This window comes from Prionailurus viverrinus, chromosome B2, assembly GCF_022837055.1.
Source record: "Prionailurus viverrinus isolate Anna chromosome B2, UM_Priviv_1.0, whole genome shotgun sequence".
Lineage (NCBI taxonomy): Eukaryota > Metazoa > Chordata > Mammalia > Carnivora > Felidae > Prionailurus > Prionailurus viverrinus.
The window spans coordinates 87,075,733-87,099,584 of NC_062565.1; the positions used below are offsets into that span (position 1 = coordinate 87,075,733).

At 35.3% G+C, this 23,852-nt stretch overlaps 1 protein-coding gene and 1 long non-coding RNA gene across 5 annotated transcripts in view; one reads left to right on the forward strand and one right to left on the reverse strand.

Moving 5' to 3' along the window:
- LOC125165454 (uncharacterized) overlaps window positions 1–582 on the reverse strand; it is a 256,415-nt gene extending 255,833 nt beyond the window's left edge. For all 4 annotated transcript variants that reach the window (XR_007152110.1, XR_007152109.1, XR_007152111.1 and 1 more), the window contains exon 1: window positions 105–582. This is a non-coding gene — a long non-coding RNA (uncharacterized LOC125165454). The remainder of the gene's footprint in view (window positions 1–104) is intronic.
- UFL1 (UFM1 specific ligase 1) overlaps window positions 555–23,852 on the forward strand; it is a 33,362-nt gene continuing 10,064 nt past the window's right edge. The window contains exons 1-12 of the mRNA XM_047858379.1: window positions 555–723; window positions 1,995–2,140; window positions 3,210–3,238; window positions 4,110–4,207; window positions 4,923–5,037; window positions 6,623–6,753; window positions 13,387–13,445; window positions 15,494–15,640; window positions 16,963–17,138; window positions 18,575–18,754; window positions 20,962–21,082; window positions 23,284–23,400. Coding sequence (XP_047714335.1) covers window positions 647–723; window positions 1,995–2,140; window positions 3,210–3,238; window positions 4,110–4,207; window positions 4,923–5,037; window positions 6,623–6,753; window positions 13,387–13,445; window positions 15,494–15,640; window positions 16,963–17,138; window positions 18,575–18,754; window positions 20,962–21,082; window positions 23,284–23,400 — 1,396 coding nt within the window. The 5' untranslated portion in view covers window positions 555–646. The remainder of the gene's footprint in view (window positions 724–1,994; window positions 2,141–3,209; window positions 3,239–4,109; window positions 4,208–4,922; window positions 5,038–6,622; window positions 6,754–13,386; window positions 13,446–15,493; window positions 15,641–16,962; window positions 17,139–18,574; window positions 18,755–20,961; window positions 21,083–23,283; window positions 23,401–23,852) is intronic.

Sequence of the window (23,852 nt, forward strand, 5' to 3'; positions counted from 1 at the left end):
AACGGGAAAGAATGACGTTCTAAATCTAGAATAACAGGAAACAATTCCCAACCTTTAACGGTACCCAAATTCGTCATCTTTGTGCAAAAAAATAGAGTACCTACCTTCAGTACTGTCTCCCATTTGTCACCCAAAAGGTACAATTGCTCTGTGTCCATATAAAAATTAACATAATTCACTACGGACTGCTCCTTAATAGCGAGCGAAGAAGAGATACTAATCGCAGGCACAGGCACATCTCCTCCCCCTTTCCTCCCCCAAAAACAAATGAAGGGTACAAGAAAAATAAAAGTAGTTAATTTGATCAACACTGCTCTGAAACACTATTGACAATACAAAAACCTAAAGTAACACTTTACTAACTTGAGCCCCCCTGCGTCCCGCCTGCAGTATTCCAGGAACCTAGCCACCTGGCTCCCAAACAAGGCCCTTCCGCCTCACAACAACCAGGACGTTCCCCGCCACGTGAGGTGGGCGGGGCTGAGGCTGTTCCGGCCCGTCCCTGCCGGAGCGGGGCGCGCGCGTTCGGTATCTGCGTCGGGGGAGGAGTCTCTTGTCCCTCCGCGCGGCCCGTTCCGCCTCGGCTCCCGCTTCCTTTAGGCTGACGTGTCGGCAGTTCTTCGGGACCTCTCCGAGTAGGGCCGGGATGGCGGACGCCTGGGAGGAGATCAGGCGGTTGGCGGCTGACTTTCAGCGGGCGCAGTTCGCCGAGGCCACACAGAGGTGCCTGACCCTCCCTTTTCGTTGCAGAATCCAAAATAGCCCCTGGGTAGTCACGCCGAGATCTGAGGCCGCAGATCCCTGGCTCTGGACCCCTCACCTTCCCAGGGTGTGTCACCGATTTCGCCCCCACCTTCCTCCCCGAGCCTGGATTGCAGTTCCAAGTATAGTTCCCAGCTTTGAAACCCGAAAGCTACTACGCCCCGGACCATCCCCCGCCCCCAGCCATGCCCTAGCCACAAGTGCAGGCGCGCCCCGCCCTCTTGATGACTGAAGCTGTTTTCTCACTGTCTTAAGAGTGTCCCTCAGATCCTTATTTACCCAACCCCCTATGGCATCATTGATTATTATGCACTTCCAGACCTAGAATGAGCTGGAAGGGAGAGGCAACAACAAAATGCAGTACTTTGTAAATGCCGTGTTGACCCTTTAAACATTTTGCCTTTTTTGTCCACCAGGAGAGTGTGCCAGGCCAGACCCATGGTCCCATCCGTCATTTTTAAGAACTCCCGGACACTGACATTTCTTGCAAACCCACCAACCTCGGCGGGATTGTGTCCTGGGCACCCTAACTCTGCTTTTTAATATTACAGAACACATAAACAATGTTGATAGAATTCTTTTTTATCCATTGACTATCTCTTACTTCGATGTTTTTGTTCCCAATGGGGCTTGACGACCTTAATCCCTTAATACTGTATTTTGTAGTACTGAGGGCAAACTAGGGCACATACTTAAGAGCTTGGATAACAGTTGCAGTCATGGTTTTCCTAGGCCATATCCCCTGCCTACAGACCAATAGTAGTAAGCAATTATACACTTAAAGAAAATTCCGGTTTGTTTGGTTTTGGTTTTTTTACTGAACTTAAACTGGGAATTGAAGTAAAAGTAGGGCTACCTAATTTATATGTGCTACCTAAATTATATGTGCTAACTTTTCTATTCAGATTTGAAGGGTACAAGCAGGCCTGTAGGAGAGAGCAGACTTGAAATTCTGTAATGGAATGGTTTGTACCAGTTAGGTACATGATTTAAGTTTATGTAAACCTGCTTACTCCCAAAAGGTGTGTGTGCGTGTGTGTGTGTGTGTGTGTGTGTGTGTGTATGTGTTTTAACACATTGAATCAGTATGGTTATACTAATCAAAGATACAGATTTTGTAATGTAGATCTTAGTGACTCTTTACCCAAACTTTTTTTAAAAGTTCATACATTGTTAAGTTTGTTAAGCACCAAATGTATCAAGTGCATTTTAAAACTTCTTGTTTTCCTCAGGTTGTCAGAAAGGAACTGCATTGAGATTGTGAATAAATTGATTGCTCAGAAACAGCTAGATGTAGTTCACACACTTGATGGGAAGGAATATATTACTCCAGCCCAAATTAGTAAAGAAATGAGAGATGAGCTACATGTCCGAGGAGGTAAGTAATTCCTTAGTTTTTTTTCTTCTGGTTATTTGGAAGAGGGAAAAAACTTATAAAACATAACTAATAAATTATTTGGAGGATGTGGGACACTCTTCTCAATTGTTAATATGGAAATCAGCGTTAATGTTTTTAATAGCTTCAGGTAAAGATGATCATATAATTTAAATGAAGTCAAATATCGTCACTTTACAAAATAGCATCTTTTATTATTTTGAGTTATGTTTTCTGTGTGTGAATTAATCAACTGTTCCTATTCACAGTTCATGAATTTATTGCATGACGCAGGGGAGGGTACTTAGCTGTCTGTTATTAGGTGGTAATTATGAAATGAGAACAGAGATTTTGAAGGATTATAGATTGTTGAAAATCAGAGCTATACTGCCACTTTTTTTTAAAAAAACTTACCTTTAAGTATTTGCAGATTAGGAAACGATATGGTGCTATACCTATATGTCATGGGAAATGCAATTATAAGCATATAAAAAAGTTTTTTTTTCTTTTTTTTAATTTGAACAAACTACTGAGCAAATTTGAACACTTTGATTAAAATATAAGCAACTATGAAAACAGCTCTTCATTAGATGTTATCAGATATACCCTTGGTTCATCTTCCTCCATATTGCTAATAAAATATTAGCTATAATTTGGAATACTTGACAGACTTCTTTTGCCAATACATGGAAATCTACTCATTCCAAATTTTTTTTAAATGAGTTCATCCGAATTTAATTGTCAGTATCACTTTGGTACAATAGATAAATTCTGCCAGGGAAGTCCATCTTAAATCCATAGATCTGGCCAAATTGTGTATCAATCAATTGATGTTCGTTATTGGCCTAATGTGACAAATGAAACTTCAAAAATAAATTATTGCCTGTGCCTTCAGCCATGAGGATGTATTCAGCTAGTGGTTTGCATTTGAAAACGGTAATTATTGTAGCTTTATGTGCTTTGAAGACGGGGGACTTCAACTGTCCAAGATGTAAATCTATTGAAATTTACAGTTTTTGTCTGGTGTATACTTACACATGAATTAAAGTCAATGAATGTCTTTTCTTCAAAGGTCGAGTAAACATTGTTGATCTACAACAGGTACATTTTTAATTTATAAATTTTTTTCCTTTCTCAATTTTTTGATACTATGACTTAAGAATTCACTAATACTGGTATCTTATTTTGTATATCTGTGAAGAAATAGTTTTATATCCCACACTAATATATTTAATTAATTTAATAAATTCTGACATACTGAATTGATTTAGTAAGTTCTTCTTTCTTAGTTATTTGCTTATTCTTTACCAAGTAAACTCATAGTTATGATTTTTCATTGTAACAGGGTTTAAGTATTTAGGGAGAAAAATAATATTCATGTTTACTTTAGTATATGGAAGGAGTAAAGAAATGTTTTAAAAAGAAGAAGATATTTTTATAAAATATAAGAGCACATGTCATCAACAAGTTACACTATATCCAAGAAGCTGGAAAATCTTGTGCAAATCCTGCCTATTGTATGACAATACAGTTTCTTAATGCAAACTTTGCTAACAAGTGAAAATGTAGTTGTTCAGAAATGAAAGTAAATAAGCAATAAACCTCTAATTTTTATTTGACTGAGACTTTTGACAGTATTTCAAATTAATTTGAAAATCATCTAAGAGAAAGTAAGTTTTTAAAAAGATAGGTTGGGACACATGGGTGGTTCTGTCGATTCTTGGTTTCAGCTCAGGTCATGACCTCACCAATCATGGGTTCAAGCCCCACGTCAGGTTCTGTGCAGACAGTGCAGAGCCTGCTTAGAATTCTCTCTCTCCCTCTCTTTGCCCCTATCCCCCTCACACTATCTCTTAAAATAAATAAAGTAAAAAAATAAAAATAAAAGTCATAGAAAAAATGTTCTAATATATAGTTTCAAACTTAAGAAACAATATGAACTTATCACTAATAGAATTTTTTTTTTTTCCAGGTAATTAATGTGGATCTGACTCATATTGAAAGTAGAATTGGTGACATTGTAAAATCAGAAAAGCATGTTCAGCTAGTTCTGGGACAACTGATAGATGAGTAAGTACAATATTTAGGAGCACTTTTTGTGTTTCTTTTTTTTTTTTTTTTCCATAGTGTTTAAATTTAGAACAATTGTGACCAGTTTGGCATTTTATTTAGAACTCAAGTGCTGATTTTCATTTTTAGGATCATTATATTTAAATTGTAAGTGCTTGGGGCACCAGGGTGGCTCAGTCGGTTAAACGTCCCACTCTTCATTTTTGGCTCAGGTCACAATATCAAGGTCACAATATCAGGTCACAATATCAAGCTGAGCCTTGCCTCAGCTCCGTGCTGAGCATGGAACCTGCTTAAGATTCTCTCTCTGCCTCTCCCTCTATCCCTCTCCCACTTACTTTCTTTCTCTTTCTCAAAGAAAAAAAAGTAAGTGCTTAATTGTATGGAGTACTTGGGAATAATAAAAACTTTGATTTTTTTTCTATTAAAGCAGCATAAATGTAATTCTTACAATCTTTCCTCTATGATCTTAATTCTGAAAGCAAATTTGTTCCAAAAATATTAATGAAAAATGCAGAATTTACATAGTTAAAAAAATCCCAGCATTTATCATTTGGTTAACCTTACATTAATTACATTGATAAGAAAAATAATTTTCAGAATATGAATAATGACTTATGTTTACCTAAACGTACCTTATTCATTATTTGGTGAGCATACCTTATTGCACATAAAAGAGGAAAATAATTGTAATTTTTTTTTCTTTAACTATTAGCAATTATTTGGATCGGTTAGCAGAAGAGGTAAATGATAAATTGCAAGAAAGTGGTCAGGTCACCATATCAGAACTATGTAAGACCTATGATCTTCCTGGAAACTTTCTGACACAGGTACTTTTTCTTAATAGCTTAGTGTCTTTTCAGATAAGTAAAGAATTTTAATTGGAAGAAAAAAACTAGACTTTCGTACCATTAACTTTTTGCAAGTGTTTATTGATGTAGTTGTATATTTTGGGGATGCTTCCAATACATTGATGGCTCTGATGAGACAGACCATTTAGAAATGATTATTTCTTTGTTCTTAAAATAGTTTGCCATTTTAGAATTATAGACATTCATTTTGTATACTGGAAAGTGCATGTGCTTTGGAGTTAAACAGACTTTGATTTTATTCTGCTTATGCCACTGTTTAGTTATTCAATGTTAGGAAAATTATTTCACCTCTTTTGTACTTGAATTTCCGTATCTTTAAAATGGGAATAATTGTCTTTTTCATAGACTTCAATAAGGTTATATATATGGTGTATCAGTGAGATGTCTGGCACAATGGAGGCACTCAATAAATGATGGTTTTGTTTTGTATTTACTGGAATAAATAAGGGAAAAGCCAAATCTCTTTTTAGGTATATATCTCTTTAAGAAAATCCAATTTACAAAAATTTACCAAACCATAATTGCATGAGATTAATTTATAATACAAACAGATTTACTAACCCATTTTAAGAGAGTGACTTCCTATAATTGCATCTAAAATACAATTTGAATACAGATCTGTTTTACAGAGCATATCAGGAGCCTAAGTTCTATTTTAAGTGAGCAAATATATGTTGATCACAGAAAGTCAAAAAATAAATTTTTAGAACACTGTTTAAAGATATCAGAACAACCCTAAATGATTTCATATAAAACTGTGCTGTTGACACATTTTGGAGATACATATGGTTTCTTAACATTTTTCAGTTCTAGTTTTTCTGAATATTACAGGCAGTATTCTAAAAAGTCATTAAGAAATGGTTTGAAATGCATTTTTTGATACCAAAAAACTATCAGCCAGGCTGCCTTGAGTAGTTTTAACTTATCTTGGGATGTAAAATATGTCCAAACTTATTTCAGATGTACCTGACCCCAGTCATAATGTAGCTATGGAGAAATACTCTCTTGGGGTTACCAGGAAATCATGTCTGCTAGTATAGATCTCTGGGCACAAGTAACTTATTGATAATTGCGTCAGAGAAGGTAACTTTTTAGTTATTACGTTTCCCTAGGTTTCAGAATCTTGGAATAACATTTATTTTACTCAGTGAATACTCATTTATTTTACTCAGCTCCAGATAGAGTCTTCAAGACCCATGTATATGTCTTACTGTCTATGTTTCAGGCTGCCTATATCTAGAAAAATTGGTTAATCATTCAATTTTATTTTACATTAGAAAAAGCCCTTCTTACCATGTAGCTAAGCCTTTTAACATATCTATTTGACTCATTCAGTTCTTTGCCCTGCTGTGAGATTTTGAAGTTTCCTAGATCCTAAATCTTCATTTTAGCTTATACATCCTATAAATTTGTGCTTGTTGAAATTTCTCAACCATGTGGTTAATACAACAACAGCATGCATTGTACCTTTAATAAGGCTATACGAATGTATATTTAGAATTTTGTTCTTTCAAATTAATAAAAATTCGCATTTTACCCTCAGGCACTAATGCAGCGACTAGGTAGAATTATTAATGGACACATTGATCTTGATAACAGAGGAGTAATATTTACTGAAGCTTTTGTAGCTCGACATAAAGCACGCATCCGTGGACTGTTCAGTGCTATTACCCGGTAAGCCTGTTTTAAAGTATGTGTGTTTGGGGGCACCCAGGTGGCTTAGTTGGTTTAAGCATCCAAGTTTTGACTTCAGCTCAGATCATGATCTCATGCTTCATGAGTTTGAGCCCCATGGTGGGCTCTGTACTGACAGCATGGAACCTGCTTCGGATTCTCTCTCTCTCTCTCTCTCTCTCTCTCTCTCTCTCTGCCCCTTCCCTGCTCATATTCTCTCTTTCAAAGTAAATAATAATAATAATAAATTATGTATATTTTTATATTTCATTGATCATGGTTTGCCTTTTCTGTTCTATCAGGTTTTTTTTCTTTTTGCTTTTTTTTTTTTTTTTTTTTAATTAAAATTCCATTCAGGACTCTAGGATTTTAGACATATAGAAGGGTAGGTAGCTTCTGGGAATGAAGATTCCAGAGCCCCAGAATGTAGCCAGACTCTCTTCAACCCACATCTCCTCCCACTCCCTACCTTAATCATCCTCATGACCCCAGATGCAGGTCTGCAGAATACCCAAATCAGTATATAGAATCATCCTGGGATACGGAAAGAGCTTGCGGTTTAAAGTAAGAAGTCCTCATTCTATTGCATAATAACCATGTGAGCTGCAGCAGATAAGTCAGTCACAGAAGTAAGTCCTTCGAGACTCAGATGGGGCTAGATGATTTTAGAACCCTTTTTACTAAATATTTAACATTCTACGACTCAAATGAATAACCGTGTTAATTTCAAAATCACTTTAACTTTTCTAAAGTGAGAATTTCTGAAATGTTTGGAGCCTGAGTGACACTCTAATATAGAATTAAGAAAACCTACATTCTTAATTATCTCTTCTCTCCTGTGTCATTAACTGTATCTCAGTGGTTTTTGGATCCCATCAGTATTTAAATATGTCCAGATTTCTCCCATTTTAAAACAGTCAAACCTCTCTCAACCCCATATTCTACTTCATCTACCATCTTGTTTTGTTTGTTTCCATAAAGTGAACCTTCTCAAGAGTTGATGTCTACATTTACTATCTCGATTTTCTTACCTCTGTCACTTCTCAACTTGTCCATCTGGCTTCTACCAACTTACAAAGCAATAATGTCAATGTCATGAACTCTAGTGGATACTTTCTGCCCTTGTTTTACTTGACTTTGCAGCACCATTTAATTCCAGTTACCTCTTCCTTCTTTCTTTCTTGAAATGTTGTCATTCCTTTTGTTGTTGTCGTTTTAATACTGCACTTTACTGCTTTCTTCTTACTCCTTTGGTTGTGCCTTATATGGCACGTTTTTCTGTCTCTTTTTCCTTTCTCTACCCTTTAAAGTTTTGTTTCAGGCCATGTTTTCTTCTTAGCCCATCACTGTCTTCCTAGGTGACTTTACCTTTCTGTTTTTAAGTTATTTATTCATTTTGAGAGACAGAGAGAGAGAGAGAGAGAGAGAGAGAGAGAGAGTGTCTGTGTGTGGGAGGGGCAGAGAGAAAGGGAGAGACAGAATCCCAAGCAGGCTCCGCACTATCAGAGTAGCATTGGGCTTGAACTCACTAGCCATGAGATCATGACCTGAGTCAAAATCAAGAGTTGGATGCTTAACCTACAGAGCCACCCAGGTGCCCTACCTTTCTTTTAAATTTCAGACTTCCATTACCCACCCCACATCTGTATTGAAATAATTTAGAAGTCCCTCTAATTCAGCATATTTAGAATAACTCACTATCACTGAGCTACCCCACCCCACACCACCTGAATTTATTCTTCCACTTTTGTTTCCATTTTACTAGTAAATGTTATTATCAGTTGGTTTTGCCACAAACCTGGGAGTCCTCCTTTACATCATCCTTTGTTCATCGCCCCCTTTTTCAGAACACAAAGGCTTTTGAATTCTGTATTCTAAATATTTATATACTTTCCTATCTATGACCATTCCCCCCACTTTAGTCCATTTTTTTAACTGGACTATTTTAGTAGCTTTCTAATCAGTCTCCCTTCTTCTCTCATTACCTTCCAGCACATTTTTTTTTTACATGGCAGTCACAGTGATTTATTTTTGTCATTCAGCAAATTACAGCATTTTTTGAGTACTTAATACATTTAAGGCACTGGTATAAAAGACTAGGTTAGAGGACAGAGCTTGCAATTTAATGCAACCATTTTTTTTTTAATCATCTCACAATTACAGAAAAATTACAAGAGAACCTTTTTTTTCTGTCCTGTTTGACAGGAAGTTCCTGACAGAGTGTCCCAACACCACAAATACTCTAGTCTGTGTGTCCTAAAATAAGGGCATTGTCCTGTACAATCGCATAACTGTAATACAAACATCAAAATATTGACATTGGTACATTACTACCATCCTCTCCTTGGATCTCATTCATGTTTAACCAGTTTTTCAATAATATCCTTTATAGTGAAGGATCCAGTTCAGAATCACACATTGCATTTGATTGTCATGTCTCCTTAGTCACCTTCAATCTGGAACACTTACTTGGTCTTTTTTTTTACTTTGGTGACCTTGACAGTTTGAAGACCACAGGCCACTTATTTTGTAAAATGTTCAGTTTTGTTTGCTATTTTTTCATTCTGATATTCAGGTTATGCATCTTTGACAGGAGTATAACTGAAGTAATTGTGTGTTCTTGTCATTGAATCCTATCAGGTGGTAAACAGTATAGATTTTGTAGTTACTGATGATGTACATTATAACTTCTTAATAAGCAGATATCTGTTAGGCTTTTCATAAAAATAGTTGTTTTTCCCTTATAATTAAGTATTTTTGGGGAGGGCAGTTTGAGATCAGGTAAGTGATCCTCTTTTTTATCAAACTTTCAGTTTATTTATTTCTATAAATCACTATGGACTCCTGGCTCCCTGTTTTATTCATTGGATTAAAATTTATAATTATCATTACTTAGATATTTTTTAATGGGCTCTGATTTATCTATTGGCCCATGCTTCAGGCTGTACTCTGTGTCCTTTAATATGTCTCCATCATTCTTGGAGCATTTCTTTCTGGTACAACAGAAAGGCTCAGTTCATATTTTCCTTGTCCCATCCCTGGAATCAGCCATTTCCCCAAAGAACCCTAGGTCTTTTTAGTGTACTATTTACAGACCAAGATCTGGACACTAAATTGCTTATTGCTGTTTGTTTGTCACTGCTCCCAAGCCCTCTCAGCAGACAAGTTAAGGGATGCACATGCACATGTGTATACACCCCTCTCTATATCTATATGTTTATCAAAAACCATGAGTTCACACTGATATTCCCAGTTCCCTTCCAAACCTCCATTAGTTTTGTTCTAGTTGTCTCCTTTTCCATATTTGCAACTCCCTTCTTTGACCATGAGAAATGTAGCTCCCATTATTCTTAATATACAGTCGATCCTTGAACAATGCAGACGTTAGGGGCATCTACCCCCCACCCACATTGCAGTTGAAAATCTGCAAATAACTTTTGACCCCCCCCAAAAAACTTAACTATTAACAGCCTACTGTTTACCAGAAACCGTACCAATGCAATGACAAATAGTTGAGTAATGCATCTTTTGTATGTTTTATGTATTATATACCACATTCTTATGGTGAAGTAAGCTAGAGAAAGCAAAATGTTAAGAAAATCATAAGAGAAAATACACTTATAGTACTGTCATATATATGTGTGTGTGTATATATATATAAAATCATGTATAAGATGGACCCATGCAGATCAAATCCACGTTGTTCAAGGGTCAGATATGTTTACTTATTTAATTAATTTCCCTTTATGTGATTGAGCTCCCACTGCTGCTACACCTCTCTTCCTTATGTGGATGCTCTCCTTTCTCCATACAGGCTATGACAGCTTGCACCAAATCACCCTCCTAATACAAGAAACTGGTAACAGTAGTTGTTTCTGGGAAAAGAACTGGGTAGCTGAGTGATAAAAATGGAGGGGGCTTCAGTTTTGTAACTTTTGTGCTCTTTATATATATTACTTGGTCAGAAAATTAAAAAATTAAAAATATAGGGACACCTGGGTAGCTCAGTTGGTTAAGTATCTGACTCTTGATTTCACCTCAGGGTCATGACCTTGTGATTTGTGAGATCAAGACCCACGCTGGGGGAGGGAGGTATGCTAACAACACAGAGCCTCCTTGGGATGCACTCTCTCTCTCTCTCTCCCTCTCTCTCTCCCTCTCTCCCTCTCTCTCTCCCTCTCCCTCTCCCTCTCTCTCTCTCTCTCTCTCTCTCTCTCTCTCTGCCCTCCCCTGCTTGTGTGCATGTGCATGCTCTCTTTCTCTCTCAAATAAATAACTAAACATTTTTAAAAATACTAAAATTATATTTTCTTATTGACAAACATCTTTTTTGTTTGGCTAAGTATTGTGGTGAGTGTAGTTATCATCAGGTTCAGCAAATAATATTTTTTCTGACTCATACTAGCCCTGAGTTTCTCTGTGTAGAGGCATTATCAAACCATGAGAGAAAAATAAATTCTGAGCCTTAAAAGATGTTGCTAGGCTCTGTGGCTTCCAGATAGTTCCACTTAAGGTACCATATTGTCATATTTGTCTCTCAAATATAAGGAACTACCCCACTTTCCTGGTCTAACTTCAGAGAAAACACCTCCATCTCTGATTTAAAAAAGGTTTTTGTTGTTGTTATAGATAGCCAGAAAGAAGAGTAGGAAATAATTATAAGAGCGAGATATGTAGGTATACCAAACTACATTGTATTCCAAATTGAAATAGAAATTCAACAGCTAAGTTTTAGTGTACAAAAAAAAGCTAGCAATTATGTGAGATTCGATTAAACATTTACTGAACACCCACAATATGTTATGAGCCCAGAAATTTTAAGATAAAGTCCTTCCAGGAGCCCTCTACATTTTTGTAGGGATGTGTTCAGGTGGAAGGGAACAGAAGACACACAAAAAAACAAAACATGAGAAAGTTGTAATGATTATAAACAGAGGAGAGCAAACTTCACTGAGCACCTAAATGGACCTAATTGGTTTAGGGATTCTAGATAATTTAGCTGAAAAAGTAGGGTAAAGCAATTTAATGAAAAACAAATTAACCTACATAAGAATTTGGTAAAAATAATGATTTAGTCAAAAATTCCCAAGCATAGGGGTTTTAAATATCAATTCAATATTCAGACAAATGTTTTTGCTCTCCCAGTTTGTCATAGAGAAAATTTATAACATCTTGAATAATCAACAATAGATGATTGAGTTACTTGGAATAACTTAAAAGTCTCTTAATTATATGCATAAAAATAAAAACATAGACTAAACCCAAACCAGAACACAGGCTTAATTGACTTAAACAGGGAAAATATATAAAGTCAGAAAAAGAAAGTCTAGGTCATTTTCTTTATATTTTCCCTTATTTAAAAGATAATTACTATAAAAGAAAAGGACTCACAGGGATCTACCCAAAAGAAATGAAGAGATATGTCCACACAAAGACATGAACACAAATGTTCATAGTGGCATTATTCATAATAGCCCCAAACTGGAAGTAATCCAAATGTCCATCAACTGATGGATGGATAAACAAAATGTGGTATCTCCATACAGTGGAATGCTATTCATCATTAAAAAGGAATGAATACTGATTCATGCTCCATAATGTACAAACCTCAAAACCATGCTCAGTGAAAGAAACCAGACATAAAAGACCACATATAGATTCCATCTATGTGAAATTTCTACAGAGGCAAATTTATAGAGGCCAAAAGCAGATCAGTTTCTCTAAGACTAGGGGTGAAAGCAGTAATTAACTACAGATATCTATAATGAAACTTTTTGGGTGATGGAAACATTTTAAGACTCGAGAACTATTAGTGATTGTTCCTCAACTTTATAAATTTATTAAAATGACTTAATTGTGTAAAATTGATGGGATTTATGATACGTAAATTATACCTCATTAAATGTTTTTTTCTTTAAAAAGACATATGTAGTCACTATAGAAAATAGTGATAAGCAAAAAGGAACATTTTAAGTGGATCCCTCCTAGTCATCCACCTAATCTAGGAGTATTTCATTCCAAATTCCTTTTATTACATACAAGATTTCATTTTTCTTCAAAAGCAGAATCCTGTAACATTCACTTGACTATTCCCAGGTGGGGAAAGAGCCTCCCAGAGAGAAAGAATAGAATGAAGAAAACAAAGTAAAGGCAGATCAAGTATCACTAAATCAGAGGTGGAAAGTTGGTAAGGAAGTAAATTGATCCTGAATTGTGGAAACAGATCAGTTCCCCCTGGAACTTCAGTAGTGTAATTCTGATTAAGGATGTAAAATGTGGTGTTATTTTTGTCTTTCACATTAATCGGTGTTTGGGGTGCCTGGGTGGCTCAGTTGGCTAAGCATCTGACTTCAGCTTAGGTCATGATTTCATGGTTCATGAGTTCAAGTCCTGCGTCAGGCTCGGTGCTGACAGCTTGGAAACTGAAGCCTGCTTTGGATTCTGTGTCTCCCTCTCTCTCTGCCTCTCCCCTGCTCATCCTCTGTCTCTCTGTCTCAAAAATAAATAAACATTAAAAAAAATTTATATTAATTGGTGTTATTCATAAACTCGTTATCCTAGTTATTTTTTTAATTCATAAATATGTGTAACTGTATAATGAGTAAGAAGTTCTTTTTCTTTCTTTTCGTAAAGGCCTACAGCAGTGAATTCTCTCATTTCAAAATATGGATTTCAAGAGCAGCTGCTTTACTGTGAGTTTACTTTAAATTATATGTCACTTAATTAGCTGCTTATTAGACTATTATTGTAAAAACTTAACTAATTTTTCATATTTTTACTTCCACTAATGTTAAAACTTACATAACTGAAATATTTCTAGTTGAAATATACCAATTTTCATGTACCTATCTATCTGTTATATCCATCAAACATTTAGTGTTGGCTTACCTCCAGAGGAGTGAAATGAAAAAAAAAAAGTGTGTGTGTGTGTAGAATACTGCTACGCATATACATTCATAGAGATTTAAAATTGTAGGATTAAGAATAATTTTCACTTTGTTTCTTACAGATTTTTACTCTATTTTCTAACATGAAAGTAAATAATATTTGTCTAAAAAATTTTTATAGAGGTGCCAGGCTGCCTTAGTCATTAGAACATGTGACTCTTGATCTCAGGGTCATGAGTTCAAGCCCCACATTGGGCATAGAACTTACCAAAAAATGAATGAATGAATGAATGAATGATTTTTAAAATAAAAAGTAAAAAATTTTTACAAAGATAATAATACCAATAAAAATATATTTTTAGCATTCAGACAGCATTGTAATATCTCCAAAATAGTCTTGGTTCATTACCTGTATTATGTGTGTGTTTGTGAAGCTCTTATCAGAAGGGGTGTTTTTAAAGCTTTGCTGGAATAATTTTTAAAAACAATGACATAATCTTTCAGCTCAGGTATCTGTGCAAATAGAAGAATTAAAATGAAGAATGGAAAAGAAATTCATATATAAAACCAAAACATAATTTTCATTCACTATATTTTTCAGCATATGGAGTTAAATATTTTAAGAGAAATTTAAAATATAACATATATTGGAATCTACTAATTGGAGATTGGTGGGGTTTCATTATCATGTATAGTTCTTCAAATAATAATTGCTAACTTGCTGACTTTGGTCTTTAACACACATTTGTGTTGTATAGTCACAGAATTTAAAATTATGTGTGCAGTCTGTTGAAAAAATCTACTTTTCTAATGTACCCTAATTTACTCAGCATTGCAGTCCTGAAATTCATATGTAAACTAATTTTTATTTCTGGGAAAGGCTAATTTTCATAAACATTTCTTTGCCAGACACCTTTTGACTGTGCTTGCTGATTCACTTAGAAGTAACTCCTTATCTGCTTGTTTTTTTCAGGGGATTTTGATATTTTAACAACATGTTTAGTTAAATATTCTCGTTTAAATAAAAAGCATCTATTTTATGTTAATGGCAGTGCTATCCAGTTCTCAGACTGGCATCAGTCCTTTGATGATGATGATGATTGATGACAGTGGTGTTTGTGATGATATTTAGTTGACATTTACTGAGTAGTTATTATATGCCAGCTACTGTTCTAAACACTTAATTTGAATACAATAACTCCATGAGCCTGTTATTATATCCCTGTTTCATGGCTGAGAAAATTGAGGCATAACTAAATGACTTGCATGGTTTTTGTCAGTAAGTGACAGAGTTGAGGTTTAGACTTAGGGTGTTTAGATCCAGATTGATCCTCTTAACCATGGCATTATACTTCTACAGGTGTTGCTTCAATTTAAACAGTCGAAATGTAATAATTTATAAAAATTGTCATGACTTTATTTCACAGAGTTTATTCTAATGTGATCCATGTATCCTGAGTTTTCTAAATATGAGAAAATTAAACTTAGTAACACCAGTGATTGCATATTAATTATTCTCAAAGCATTTAGTCATCCACTCTCAAACATATCATAAGATAAATAATAGCATGATTTTTCCCCAAAATTACTCTAACTAAAAAATTCAATGTTAGTATTAACTAGTTCAAGTTTAGCACCTTTAGCTAGCTGCCAGAATGTCCTGAATTTATGACCTCAGTATATTCTTATAAATGACAGGAAAGTTTTGTCTAAAATATAATGTCTTCATTTATGCAATTTAAACTTTAAGTTGCTTTTTTTTAAGGTAAGAGTAACTAACTTGTGAAATAGTATTTTACTTGTTGACATTTATACCTGCTCTGATTTATTTCTATCTGTTTGGTTTTGTTAAGCTGTGCTTGAGGAACTTGTTAATAGTGGACGTTTACGAGGTACTGTGGTTGGTGGGAGACAGGATAAGGCGGTGTTTGTTCCTGACATTTACTCCAGAACACAGAGTACTTGGGTGGATTCCTTTTTCAGGCAGAATGGCTATCTAGGTAACTGTTTTTTTTTTCCTTTGAAACTAAAACTAATACTACATACATTCTTAGTATTGTATTAGTCCTGGGAGTACACACTTTACTGTTTCCAGCAAATTATAAAGTTTTTCTTTGAATATAAAAGTAGTCACACGCAGGTTTTTGTTGATTTTGGAATTGAGTTTAATTTCATAGTTATTGAACAGTTATAACATAGAAAGGCCAAAAGCTTGTATTGATTGCTCCCAATGTTCCAGTGATATAATACTGTTACACCTTCAAGTATATTTTATGAAGTTGCCCAGTTGTTTAATTACATAATCTTGGCTATCAGCTTGGCTTATTGGCTATCAACTTTACAGTGTTCATTTTTATTAGACATCCACTCCTTCAGAAAACCTGAAATTATTCTTAATTCTGTTTCTAGGGTTCTGTCATTTGGGTAAAGTAGATTGAATTTAGTCATTAAAACAGTTAGCAAATATATATACACATACATATTACACACACTCATACACACACACACATACATAAATATGTAGCTCACTTATATATAGATAGGTGTTGCTCAGTTAGTTTGATCAGTTTCATAGTCCAACTCAAATCATGTAAGAGTTCAGTTCCTTTCTCAGTGATAAACCTATAAGACATTAATGTTCAAGCGATTTAAATGTATGCTAGAATACTAGGCTGCACTTATGTTTTCTTGGCTTTCTATAATGTACTTTTGTTTCTTCAACCATGAACTTGGGTTATAACTTCGTTATAATTAATTTACTGAAATATGATTATTTGGGGATAAAGAGAACAGTAGCTATCTCCAATAACTTTAATGGCTGTAAACTGAAGTTGTTTTTTTTTTAACTTTTGTTTTATATGCTAAATCCCTTACTAGTTTAGAATAGAGAATTACTTTGTCCTAAATTGTCTGATTCCTTTAGTTACTATAATAAGCAAAATAAATTGCTTTTTTGTTTCTTAACTTAAATTATTACATTTCTCTTAAGCCCCATTTCTACTTTATTGCTCTGTAGTTCTCATGTTTCCTTTTGACCCCTCAGTTGGAGAGGGAGTGACATAGCTGGGATGGAGGAAGTATTTGAACTAATTTTTCTACAGATACATTTAGTAATAAAAATTTGGGAAGGTAGCCTAACCAGGGAATAGGCTGTGGTACATTTCTATGCTTTATTCTTGAAAAAAAAGAAAAATAGAATATAGTGCATTCACAAAGAATAGGTGTTGGAAGAACTTAATTCGTTCTAAGATTTCTAAAAGGTGTGAATGACAGTTATATTCCAATGAATTCTTTTCTAATTCTATTTGTGATTTATATCTAGAATTTGATGCTTTGTCCAGACTTGGAATCCCAGATGCTGTGAGCTACATAAAGAAAAGATACAAGACTACACAGCTCTTGTTTTTGAAAGCAGCTTGTGTTGGTCAAGGACTTGTAGATCAAGTGGAAGCATCAGTAGAGGAAGCCATCAGCTCTGGAACATGGGTTGATATTGCAGTACGTTTTATCATTTTCTTGTTAATTTTTCTTTAAACCAGGGACAACTGATATTCACTAGTATGTGGCCATTTTAAGTATTAGGATACATAAAAGTAGTCTTGGCTTTATAGCCAAATTCTAGCAATCATTGTTATAGCAAAAACTACCTCAATCTTGCTTAAAGACTTTATAGCTTTTGAGGTAGAATGACCTTTTATATATGGATAGACAACATCCAGAATTCCATAAATCTCAAAACAAACAAGCAAACAATATGACACTCATATCAGTCTTGCCATACAGAAATTGTTGAGATTTCTCACAGTCTTATCTAAACATTTACAGCTTTACTGGCATCAGGCATTAATGTAGCATTTGTTGTATCCTTTATCCATTCATTAGCCTTTGCTCATGTATTAACATGAGCTGCTTTAGCCCTGATACTGTTTTACTTCAGTGTTTAGTATTGACCTGCCTTCATTATGCCGAAAAGATATGAGTGGGTGAAGAGAAAGAAATGAGGCCAATCCATTATTTACTCGTCAGCGCCCAGATTCTCTTTATAAAGCAGAAAATTCCTTGTTTTGAATATACAAGTTTCCAAAGATTCCAGATATAAGTGTTTGTTTATTCATTCAAAAGATTTTAGTAAGTACTATTTATGTACCAGAAACCATTTTACCTGCTGGGAATGTGGTGTCCAGAAAAGTTTCCTAGAGGGAGATAGTTAATGAAAATGATAATTTTAGACCATCAAAGAGCTAAGAAGAAACCTGTTTTGGAGGTAAAGGTATCAGGACTTGATGGTGAATTGTTTCCGGGTTTATGAGAGGAACTGAGTGTGACATGAAAGTTTGGGGCCCAGGGGCGCCTGGGTGGCGCAGTCGGTTAAGCCTCCGACTTCGGCCGGGTCACGATCTCGCGGTCCGTGAGTTCGAGCCCCGCGTCAGGCTCTGGGCTGATGGCTCGGAGCCTGGAGCCTGTTTCCGATTCTGTGTCTCCCTCTCTCTCTGCCCCTCCCCTGTTCATGCTCTGTCTTTCTCTGTCCCAAAAATGAATAAACATTGAAAAAATTTAAAAAAAAAAAAAAAGTTTGGGGCCTGATCACCTGAGTGGAGAACAGTACCATTAATTGAGAGGGGGAGATGATGGAGAAAGGTGGATAGGAGCTGGGAGTCTAGGGGTGGCAGCTGCAATCAGTGTTGTTCTGGATATGTGAAATTTGAGATGCCTATTAGACCTATGAGTGGAGAGGTTAGGGAAGTTGTAGGACATAGACCTCCAGAGCTCAGAGGGATGATGAAAGCAGAAATATAATTTGGGAGGTTATCAGCATAGAGATGGTTCTGAAGGCCACTGGACTTGAAGTCACCTAGGGAGAGCATATAAGTAACAAATGGTTTATATGTATGATATTATATTTATATTTGTTTTCATTCTTTTTCTTCTTCTAGCCTCTGTTACCCAGTTCTTTATCAGTCGAAGATGCTGCAATGTTGCTTCAACAGGTGATGAGAGCATTCAGCAAGCAGGCTTCAGCTGTAGTCTTTAGCGACACTGTTGTAGTCAGCGAAAAATTCATAAATAACTGCACAGAACTGTTCAGTGAACTGATGCACCAAAAAGCTGAAAAGGTATGCCAGATTTCCTTTCCCCTGCTAATCTTAATGGTACTTTCACATTAGACTCATCTGACATCTTCTGAAAAATGGGGTAAGCAGTATATACCCAGGAATGAACACTGTTCATTTCCCTTTAATGTATTACTCCTTTTTATCTCTTCTCCTCGATTTGTTTTCCCCTTCTTCATTCCCATCAGGACACGTATGTTGGAACTTAGGGAGCTGATTTTATAAATTGAAATCATCTAAATCATACACTTCACAATTAAGTCACCTAAGGGTATTGATCCAACGTTAAAATCCACAAAAACGTTATCTGTGGATTAAATGCACAAGTATACAGTGTATCCATCAATCACTACACTATATATTTACTAAATCTAGCAGAGCCTTATTAATTTTACCTATTCAGGATGCACAAATGGGGTAACTTACTGAGGAAAGAAATTGTTGCTATCAAAATTGATTAGTTCTTCAGAGCAAGTGCTGTCAAGAAGCAGAGGTCCTGCCAGGTCTGCTTTAACGAATATTCAGGTCGTGTTTCTAGTTAGCAATACCATCAACTTATAAAGCCTGCTCACGGACAGGTAGAACAAGCCCATTTATCTTAGACTGTTAATAAATTCATGAGAGCTTATTAAATATATAAATAATTTGTATTCATCTGTATTCCTTTTAAGCTCTTTAATAGTTTTAATTTTTTTTAATGTTTATTTATTTTTGCGAGAGAGAGAGAGAGAGAGAGAGAGAGAGAATGAGTGGGAGAGGGCAGAGAGAGAGGGAGACACAGAATCCGAAGCAGGCTGCAGGCTCTGAGCTGTCAGCACAGAGCCCAACGTGGGGCTCGAACTCACAAACCGTGAGATCATAACCTGAGCCGAAGTCGGACATTTAACCGACTGAGCCACCCAGGCACCCCAGTAATTTTAAAAAAACGATAATTTTCTATGACTTGCCCGCTAATAAAGCAGCATTGAAGAGTAAAAGTACATAGGATTGACAACAGTAAACCTGAATTCCAATCTCAACTTGTTTACTCTCTGTTTGACTTTGGACAAATAGACCTTCTGCTTCCATATCTTCAAAAAAAAGGATGATGGTGGTTCATTTCTTAAAGATAAATGTAAATAAAGGAGGGATGTATACAAAATTTCTGGTATATATTAGCTACCAGTTGCTAGATGGCTACATTATTATTTATGATCTTTTATTAAAACATGGTCATCAATTTTTCTTTCTTCCTGCTCCTCCCTCCAACTACAAAAATAACTTCAGGAAAAAAAGGTGATTCTGTTGTTTGAACTGTAACATCGTAAACATTTTTCTTCAGGAAACCAAAAGGGAAATACCATTTTTCACATGAAAATAAATGTACTTTTGTCGCTACAAATTTAGAGCCCTGTCCCATAATGAAAAACAGTTTCTGAACTTGGAAATAAATAGTTCATTATTCTGAACATATTTTTTAAAAAATCAGAGGTAAAGAATGAGTCCAGAGGAAAAAACAGTTTAAATGACTAAATGTGCAACTCATACATGGTCATTATGTTAGGGTTGGGAGTGTAGATTTTGTTAATCTTTGTAGTAAACTTAGGTATCCAAGTGGCATTGGAGTTGGGAGCCTCAAAAAGAAAAAGAGCAAGGGCCACCTATGAAGCATTGGTTAAAAAAATAAAAAAGCGGGGTGCCTGGGTAGCTCAGTCGATTGAGCGTCTGACTTCAGCTCAGGTCATGATCTCACAGTTTGTGGTTTTGAGCCCCGCATCAGGCTCTGTGCTGATAGCCTGGACTGCTTCGGATTCTGTGTCTCCTTCTCTCTCTGCCCCTCCCCCACTCGTGCTTTGTCTCACTCTGTTTCTCAAAAATAAATAAATGTAAAAAAAAATTTTTTTTAATAAATAAAAATTAAAAAGCCAAATCGGCTGAACAAGCCAAATTGCATCTGATGTTATGAGATCAATTCTTCAGTAACCAGATAGGATTTCTCATTAGCTGATGACACATTCAAAGAGCCAGGAACTGCAAGGGAAGAGACTGATCTTTGGCAAGGAGGGACCACCTCAGAGTGTCAGCTGTTGGACAGAGCTCTATAGTTCTTAGCAATGAAATCAAACAAGAATAATCAGGATGAGTAATAATGATTGACTATATAAATAACTTTTATGTTTTTGGTAATACCATATATTTTTGCTTACCAAGAAAAGCATGTTTTATTTCAGGAAATGAAAAATAATCCTGTTCATTTAATCACTGAAGAAGATCTGAAACAAGTCTCCATTTTAGAAAGCATTAACACAAGTAAAAAGGATAAAAAAGATGAACGAAGGAGAAAAGCAACAGGTAATAAATTATTATTAATCAAGAAGATTCAAAGATGAGTTTTTTACAAGTTACGGTGAACTCTGCATTTATTAGACCCTTTGAAAGCTCTTTTATTTGGTTGATTTACCTTTAACTGCTAATATTAACCAAATCTTTTGCTAATGAATTAAATTTTGATGATGAAAATGGAAATATTAGTGATTACTTATTCTTTCTTATTTTGTCAGAACTAAATGATTTTCATGACCTGGCCATCTTCCATTGTTCACTCCCTCACCCTTTATGTTCTACCCCGGTAGCCTTTTTTCTTGAATCTCAAAATTTGGCAAGTTTGTGGTTACCACTAGCTCTTCCTTCCACCTGAATGTTCTCTCCCTAATCAGGGAACTGATTTCTCATCATTCAGAACTCCACTTCAAATGTCAGTTCCTCAGAGAGGCCTCCCTAACCACCTGGAATAGTAGACATGGTCACTCTCCATCATATTATCTCCTGGTTTTTTTGCATCACTTTTATCACTGTAATGCGTTTTATTGTTTGGAAGCCTTGTCCATCTCATATATTGTTGTTTCCCTAGTCTTTAGAACACTTGTTGGTGTATTTTTGGTGCTCATAAAATATTGAATGAATAAATTTCCCAAGGAGATACTATTTCTTTCATTTTTTTTAATTAAAAGCCAATGGAAATTATTCTAGGCGCACATGTATTTTCTATACTTTATATAGTAGAAATAATTTTACTAGCACTGTATCAAGGTTAATGAAATTAGGTATTCAACATGTTTCATTAATAAATACCAACTATAATGAAGATGTGTTATAAAAACTTCAATTTTTATTTGTGAGAACTCACTTCTATTTCTTTGAGATTGTTTCTTTTCAAAAACCTTTTACTACAAAATCTTTCAATTTGATACTTTGAAATTTCTCTGTATTCTTCTGGGGGAAATAGACAAGTAAATTACTCCCATAAATCATAGTAGTATCACAGCCATGCATATTTTATCATATTATTTGAAGATATACTTATAAATTTACCTTAATCAGTTAATTGTACTTATGTCAGAATAGCTAGTCTGTTTTATTTCCTTCTAAAAATTCAGAGTTATCTGATCTTCATCTCAGTGATAGTACTATCCTGTTGTAATGGTTTAGGTATAGTGCATGGAACAATGTCAAATATATAAGTCTTCCCTAATAAGAAATTTATTACCAAATGTAAAAATTACATTCACCTTAGACTTGTGTTTCGAAAATTATATTTTTCTATCCCAAAAGCAAGGGAAAATAATAGAACTTACAATTAGAGGACTTGATGAAATTTAAAGGAATTGTACTTAGGATTTAGAAAAAGATCTGTAGTTTATATGTCATTTTACTTTATTGAAAAATGAATCTTTTATGAAGAAACATTTTAAATATTTTTCAGTATTTCAATCCCATTATTAGAAAGTATTCTATTTTGTTGAATAAATACATTAAACGTAAATATGTAATGGTAGAGAAATACCTCACTAAGATTACTTTTATTTACAGTGTTTTGGTTTGTCTCATAATTTGTATTGGCCAATGGGTGATGGATAACTCTGTTTTTCCACTTACCCAATTTAATATTCATGGTCAAAATTTATCAAGCACCTGTTAATGTGTCAAGCATTGCTTTAACCCCAAGGATACAAACATTAGTGAGACATGCTTCCTATCTGAAGGAGTTCATTGTCTCGTTCAGTGGTGGAAGACTCAGGATGTCTCCTATAAACATGAGTAATAATCTTTCAACCAAGAAGAAAAAACCAAGGGTAATTAAATTTGTGAAATACTGTAATGGAGATATTAATGAGGCTGTGGTAACAGAAATGAACAAATGAGGGCACATTTCTTTTGGGGAAGGTAGAAGAAGAGGTAAAGGAATGGGTTTGGTCAAGAAAAAGCCAGACAAATTACAGAAAAAGATGTCTTTGGAGAAGGAAGAAGAGACTGTATTTAGAGCAGGTAAGCTCTCTGAATTGCTCAAGTTCAACAGATTTCGTACTTTATTAATTTTTTATTGACTGAATTACAAACTTCATAATAAAGAAACTCCAACCTTAAGTAGCACCTAAAAGTTAATTACTTGGCTTTTCTTGTTCTGCTGTAAAGTTAAATATGACAATGTAGTGTCATCATTCTAAAAATGGTAATTCAGTTAGGGAAGACTAATGAGTATCCTCTTCCACCAGAGGGCAGTGGAAGTGTGAGAGGAGGTGGTGGTGGCAATGCCAGAGAGTACAAAATTAAAAAAATCAAGAAGAAAGGAAGAAAAGAAGAGGATAGTGATGATGAGTCATCTCATACTGGTATGTAGCTTTATTACTCTTCCTTTGTGCATGATTTTAAACATTTTCTTACGATGCGTACTGTTACGTGTATACGCTTATACAAGAAGTCCTCGCTTTGCATAGTTTCTGTGGACACAGATTTCAGTTACACAGTTTAGTTGATGACACCAGCCCCCCAGCAACATGGTTCATGTTTTGAGTTACCAGCGTGTATCAGCTGTGAGTAATCGCATAAAGTACGAATTTGCTGCTGGCTCCTCAGTCCACAGATGAGCACATAAATAACCCAGGTACATCATGAGCTGTGATAGTCACATCACTGATTTCAGAGTTTATCAGTGATGGATCTCTGTGCCTCTCTTCCTCACTTTATGCTCAGACAACACCGCACGTAGTTGTGTTGCTTCCTTGTCTCCCAGTGATGAATCCATACATTTTAAAAAATGGATAATCAAAAGGGAACCGGCCAA